The 7,316-nt window shown below is 34.4% G+C and overlaps 1 protein-coding gene across 4 annotated transcripts; it reads right to left on the reverse strand.

Annotated features, from left to right (window-relative positions):
- Positions 1-510: 510 nt before the first annotated feature.
- LOC108998298 (disease resistance protein RPP2A-like) lies at positions 511-4,671 on the reverse strand. 4 transcript variants are annotated; one of them, XM_018974817.2, is made up of 6 exons: positions 4,450-4,671; positions 2,905-4,009; positions 2,477-2,758; positions 1,437-2,408; positions 1,194-1,300; positions 511-1,079 (listed from the first exon to the last, which is right to left on the reverse strand). In XM_018974817.2, the coding sequence occupies exons 1-6, from the start codon at positions 4,524-4,526 to the stop codon at positions 845-847; spliced, it is 2,778 nt and encodes a 925-aa protein (XP_018830362.2). In that variant the 5' UTR covers positions 4,527-4,671; the 3' UTR covers positions 511-844. The 4 variants fall into 4 exon arrangements, with proteins under 4 accessions (XP_018830362.2, XP_035547205.1, XP_018830360.2 ...); XM_018974819.2 differs by having other exon boundaries at positions 983-1,079; positions 1,234-1,300; XM_035691312.1 differs by having other exon boundaries at positions 511-1,300; positions 2,603-2,758.
- Between the last annotated feature and the right edge of the window lie 2,645 nt (positions 4,672-7,316).

The raw sequence follows: 7,316 nt of genomic DNA on the forward strand, positions 1-7,316 counted from the left end.
CTGGTTATTTACTTATCTGGATGCATGCATGTGCTTAATTGTTCTGTCTTCATGAGTTAGTTGCAGGTATGACGTTCTCTTTAATTCATGAGTTTGAGATATTGTTCAGTGAAAGCAATGTTAATTGTACGATCTTTATTTGTATCTTTAATACCTAATGGGCAGATTTTCCTTAAGTTCGGTTGTTTGATCTGGGATTTAGGGAAACATGCATGACTTCATTCATCTCAAACACCGTCCATTAATATACATTTTAAACTGGAGTCATCTTTTAGAAAAATGTTTGGTTTACAAAAAAAAATTATAAGAAAAAAATTACAAAATGATGTGTCTTGATGTTATACGATGTTCGATTTTAAAAATTATTTTTATTATAAAATAAATTTAACGTCTCACTTCAAGTCACATATATTTTTATAGAATCAATTTATAGATTTCCTAATGAAAAAACATTCTTATAGGTGGCATGAAGCGCAATCCAACGTAATAATTATTTTCAGGCAATTGGAGTAGAGAAAAATAATGGAATGAAATAGAGATTCAACTCATTTAATATATAGATACAAACATGGGAATATAATGGAAATTAAAGACCTGGACATTATATATAATAGGAAACGTACTTTTAATCAGGACTTTGAAGTACTTAATTTATACTTTTTCAGAAGGGTAAGGAAAAAGAAAGGATCAATTGGCGGCAGCGTGCTCAGAAAAAGTTTGATGTCCAAGGTTGAAGCAGGCTTCCTTTGTTGTGGGTACGAGTCGGATTCAATGACGTTGCGATCATCATCATAATCAACACGACGCCTCTTAGAAATTTGACTTCCATGATCCATTGGATTTGCTAAATTTCCAATATCTTTAATGGGTGCGTCCAAATGGACATCAACATTTTCATCATCTTTCGCATTCTGTTCATGGTTTTGTATGACAGATGAACTCCACAACGTTTGAAGGTCACTAAATTTGGATTGCTTTCAAATATAATCCTCAGATTGTTTGCTGGCTCTACAATTCGTGGTCGTAAGTGCTCGAACCATACATGATCTGAATCCATTTCATCAAATTTTCCTACACATCTGTTACCAAAGAGTTTAGTTGATCCTATCATGATGTCAACAGTCAAACGCTCAGTCCCAACGGGTTCAATAACAGCACAAAAAGAAATTCCTATGATGTCATCCAAATTATACCGTGGGGACCCTTTAATATCAAATTCACATCGATGACTACCATTTGAAGTCTCCTTGCAATGGCTGAACCAATCTGGAATCTTATTTCCTGGAAATATCATCTTAGCCTGTTGGATGAATAAATCATTAAATATATATCAACTATATTCAAATATAGAAATTGATTAGCCACACAAAACACCAAATGGATATATAAGGAAAAGAGAACTATATATATATATATATATATATAGAGGGACTTACTTCATTCCATGCAGAATTTGGCATACAATAATTCCCCATATTATTCACTAATTTATAGCATCTGGTCAACTTAATCCATTTTAGCATTGGGAAATGAAATATTTTTGATATTTCTGGTAATCTTTCCAGTGATATGCATCCATCAGCATAAAGCTCTTCTAGATTCGGTGGAAACTCCATAATTTCTTGAAGTTGCTTGCAATCATCCAAATGAAGTCTCCACAATCTGACAAATGTTTTGATGCTTGCTGGAATGCTTACGATATCACTACCTGACAGATCTAATACTTCCAGTTCCAGATTGCGAAAGCAACTAAATGGCCCAAAGAAATTCGATTTTGATAGGCCAGAGTTGATAAGAAACAATTTAAGAGCAGTGGTTGATTTTGTTGGAGGCGGCAATGGGAATAATTCTGCACCTACTGAAGCTTCATTTTCCCAGCTTGTAGGCACTACATAAGGTGTGGGTTGTCCATTATGCATCTCCTCCTCCATCCCAAAACTTATAATATTTGGACAATGGTCGAGGCTCATATACTGTAGAGATCTCAATTGATGAAAGCTACTTGGTAGACGCTTGAGGTTTATGGAGCGACTTAGGAGTAAATATGCAAGCCCAGTGAGGTACCCAATGGATGAAGGCAATTCTTCTATTGAGGTGCCCATTAAGTGGACTTCATGTAAATGTTTCATTTCACATTCTATTTCAGGAAAGTTTTGAAGGCTTGAGCAATCACTGAGATCAAGGAATCTCAGAGATCTCAATTGGAGTCCCCTTGGAAAGCTCTTTAGATTGAAACATCTACCAAGATTCAACTTAACAAGCTTATCAAGCTGTAATCCAACAGAATCATGAACTTCAACTAGATTTTTACAAGAACGAAGATCTATTTCCTTCAAATTTGGGCAACTTGAAATATCCGAGAATTTCGTTAAGAAATCACAATCACGGAAATTCATAACAGTGAGATTCTGTTAAAAGAAAAGAACATCAAACTTAAGTTTAAAGAAAGAAATATTGAAAATAATGATAGTTGTACCTTAAAATATTCCAAGTGTATCTCTTGAATGCGACTACCAGGCATACGTAGAATAAAGAGTTCGTCTCCACGAAATTCAGATGGCATAGATTGTAAAGGACAATTAGGCCAATCAAGCACACTTACTGAATTAGGTAGACAATTAGGTTCTCCAGAAAAGTGTGCATTGCGACATCTAAATAATCTGAGTCTTTTCATATTCTTGAAGGCCTTGGGACTCAAGCGGATGATATCAGCACCTTCAGGAAAATCTACAACAATTGCTTCAACTCTGTATGTTCCCTATATAGGAAGACAATGCATGTTTAAGTGTGCCAACAAGATCAAAAAATAAATTATGCATATATTTATATACACACACGTATAATATGTCGCAAGTTCCAAATTAGAAACAATGTTTAATTGAAAGAGATTTTGATATGACTTACTATATCTTCCTCCAGTACTTTGCGAACATCTTTATGAAAGAATAATCTGCTACGTGGTCCTGGATTTTTGAGCGATTCTTGTCGAACAACTTCTCTTCCCATATCTCGTAACAAGTCATGCATTTGCAATCTTCCATCGGACTTCGAAATAAGACACTTCTCCCTAAGTCTTGGGATCGAAGAGTTTGGGAAAAACCCAAAATTATCTAGTATCTTTATAATGACATCATCAAGCCATTGTCCATTGAAAAAACATGCAATGTCAAGAAAAACATTCTTTTCGTTTTCACTTAATCTATCATAACTTGTTTGAAGTATTTTTTGAATATCTTGGTGAGGGATTTTCTTGTACTCATCCATTGAACTTACCCACTCTTTTTTAGTTCTGCCATATAAATCCGAACCAAGCACCGTTAAAACTAGTGGAAGGCTCCCAGCATAATTTATGATCTGTTCTACAAACTCTCCATAACTGTCAACCGGGTTCTCACTTCTAAAAGCATGCCAACAAAATAGTTGAAAAGCATCATCTTGATTCAATCCCGTCATCTCATATGTTGAATCAACTCCATGAGCAGGCAACAAGTGTTGATCTCTTGTTGTGATGATGATTCTACTTCCTTTACCAAACCAATCACGAGCTCCTGCTAATGTTTTTAATTGATCCAAGTGGTCTACACCATCAAGAATTAGAAGAACTCTTTTAGAGTGAAGCCTACGCTTTATCTTACTGATTCCCGTATCAATATTGTCAACCTTCAAACTTTTACACTCTCCTAAAATGTTAAAAAGAAGTGTCTCTTGTAGTTGGACCAAACGATTCACTTGATTCCAAGTGTCGCTATCAATTGGAAGAAAACAACTAGCTTCAAATCGAAAAGCAATCGAATTATAAATTGCTTTGGCTAGAGTTGTCTTACCAATTCCCCCAACTCCAAAAATTCCTATCATTCGTATGTCTTTCGTACCAATGCTTAAAAGCAAATTGACATCTTCTACATGAGGTTTTAATCCAACGGGATGCTCGGCAACATGTAAATATAAATGATCATTTGCCATTCTTGAGATGTCTTGAACTATTTCTTCAATGAATTCTGATTCGTTCCTATTTATATATAATATAAATTAGAAAAAGGATTAATTAATGAATACAGCTATTCACATGAAAACAAGGAACATAATCTAAATAATTTTTTTCCCACAACTAGAAAATAAACTAAAATAAGAAAGACAAAGAACATAAGCAAAGCGTACGAGTTGATCGATCTCTGCATGTACTCTAGTTGGCGATCATAAAAAGGCCAAACAAAAACTTAGATTTTTATATAGTTTCATTCAGGTTGTGATTAGTTCAATTTATTCAGCTTTAATTTCCAATAAACTTATAAAGAAATTAATGTTTTAGTTCCATATTAAAACCCATATATATACAAGATGCAGAGTCACAGACTAGTGATTTATACATATGATAGAATGAATGAACAAACACGAATTAGGGGGAAATCATGAATGAACAACACAAATTAATTAAGCAGTTAGAAATACCAGCCATTTCTGATCAGATGGTATCCGGACAAATTGGCAACTTCTTGAAGGGCTGCCTTCCACAGCTGCAACTTCATGTGATCAACATTCAATTCTCTGCATGTTTAGCCAATGCTTCTCCAAAACTCTCTTTTTGATTGCGTACATCAGATGGATCTACATGGTAAAACACAGGTAGAACCCTTTGTTGCTTTGATTTTTTACTTTGATCAAGTATCTTCAATAACTCATCCAAACACCATGTTGACGATGCATAATTTTTTGAAAGTACAATAACGAAAATCCTTGAATCTTCTATGGCTTGGAGGAGTGCAGGTGAAATTTCATCACCTCGTCTAAGCTTTTCCTCATCTAAGTAGGTGAGGATTCCCTTTCGATTCAAAGCAAGGTGGAGATGGGCAGTAAAAGTATTACGGGTATCTTCTCCTCTAAAGCTCAAGAACACATCGTAGCGCCATGGAGAGGTGTCTAAAGAAAAGGATGAACTAGAAGAGATTGTAGATAAGACCATGGAAGAAATTAGTCAGTGTACGTGTGTATGTAATGCCTGATGATCACTCTACTTATTGGATGTAGAGAGTTGGAAATCATCGACTCTCCTTTAAAAGGACAACTCCAAGCCATGACGCTTTCTCACACCATAGCTATCAGTTAACGATCTCTTCATGGCAACTTAAGAGAAAGATGTCGCGTTAAGTCAATGCCGCGCTATAATGATAGACTTTATTTGGAGAAAGAGAAACGACATCATTCATAATCACACTTCTCTATCAGTTGAGGAGGCAAACATTCAAATCAAGCGCATCTATGAAGACTATAAAGAAGCGTGAAAGGAAAAAGTTGATCAACAAAGCGAATAAGAAAAATGATATCCTCCTTCTCCAAACTATCAAAGTTTCTCTTTTGATGTAGCAGTATGTGATCAATTTTTAGTAGTCTCAGCAATTCGAAAAAATCACAATGGAGATATTTTGGGAATAATAACGGAAAAGGTACAAACCACTATCCATTTAATTGCAGAAGCAAAAGCAGCGCTGCTAGCAACCAATATGGCCTCAATTCAATGTTTTGCAATAATCGAAGGGGATTCCCAATCAGTAATTACATCCATCGAAAGTCTAGATACCTCTTCGTTCTGAACATATCAACTATTATCAAGGACATTCAACACATATCTAATCTTCATCAAGACTGAAAATTTGTTAAGATACATCGATCTCAAAATTGATGTGCGCACTCAGTTGCGCAATAGGCAGTTACCAATCATGCTTTTGAAAGCCTATTCTTAGATAATATTCCTAGATATTTTCTGTATATTGATAGTGGATAGGATCCTTCTTAAACTCTATATCTCTTTTTTAATCTATAATATGCTTGATTAGGAAGATAAAAAAAAAAAAAAGAGAAAGATGCCGCGTTAAGTCAATGCCGCGTGAAGTCATGCATGGAGCCGATGTCAATGCCGTGTGCGTGAAGTCATGCATTGAGTCAATGTCGGCCGCGTGCGTGAAGTCATGCATGGAGCCGATGTCAATGCCGCGTGCGTGAAGTCATGCATTGAGTCAATGTCAATGCCGTGAAGTTATTGAAAGAAAAGATGTTCAGTAATGGCATAGAGGAAGTCGTTCAATACGAAAACAGAGGAATTAGAGCAGGTTTGGAAAGTTAGATGAAAATTTTGTATTTTGTTTGAAGTTTAAAATATTATGTTTTAATATTATTATTATTTTAAGATTTGAAAAATGTATATTGGGATTTGAAAAAGTTGAATTGTTTATTATATTTTGTATAGAGATTTGAAAAATATGTAATGATGAGATGAGATGATATGAAAATTTTGTGTTTTGTCTTGTGTCCCAAACTTACCCTTTAAACTTACAGAAAAAATAGAGAATAGCGGAAGAACTGTGTCTTCCAAAAACTGTCGCCGAATTGCAGAGAAAAAAATAAAACACCGTCTCTTTTTAGTGTAATTCTATATATAATCGTGAAGTGTATAAACACTGCATAATCGTATTGAAAAATAGTAGGATCTACTATTAAAAAATTAATTTTTTTCATGTAGGTCCGATATTTTATTCATTTTTTTTCAAATAATTATGCGACGGTTGCACAATTCACGATTACAAATATATTTTCTCCCGTTTTTATTCCAAACTTCATCCTCCTTTACAATAATAGCCCAATATTTATGAGATTACAAAAGGAAAGTAGACAATTGATAAAGGAAATACTTAGAAACGGAAACAATAAATTGAAAACAAATCAAAGTAAATCATCCTGAAAACAGGAACAATTCTAAAGGTAAGTTGATGCCGTAACTTCAGGCTTGATAACTCCATCTTCACACCAATTACTTGCATGTTCCAAAATCATAGGAAGCCGCTGCCACGTTGGTTGTATCCATGTCCTGCATCAAGTAACTTCTTGGCAATTTCCTTGCAACTTCTTCTAACTTTAGATGCCATTTTCACACAATGTTCTCATGAGTTCTGAAGGAAAAAAAAAAAAAAAACCAAAACAAATTAACAGTGGTACAAATTACAATGTCAACTCCATTAATACTCCTACATAGTAAAATAATATTATTTTTAAATTTCTAACCCTATAAAATTAAAGAAAATTTCCGAGAATTTTAAAAAATATTAATATTTGTGAATAATTCTATGAAACTTGTTAATTAACTGGCTGTTATTTTACCATTTCTCAAAAAAAAAAAAAAATTGCAATCCAACTTTCTAATTGTTTCTTTTTTAATTTCAGCATACCCTCCAAGCTGTACACCATAATTGGGGTTAGAGCTGTAATTGAGCCTTAGCCGAGTTGGTCTTTGGCTTGCCGAGGTCGACTCAACTCAAAAAACTCGA

The sequence above is a fragment of the Juglans regia genome, chromosome 6, assembly GCF_001411555.2.
Source record: "Juglans regia cultivar Chandler chromosome 6, Walnut 2.0, whole genome shotgun sequence".
In the NCBI taxonomy this organism is placed as follows: domain Eukaryota; kingdom Viridiplantae; phylum Streptophyta; class Magnoliopsida; order Fagales; family Juglandaceae; genus Juglans; species Juglans regia.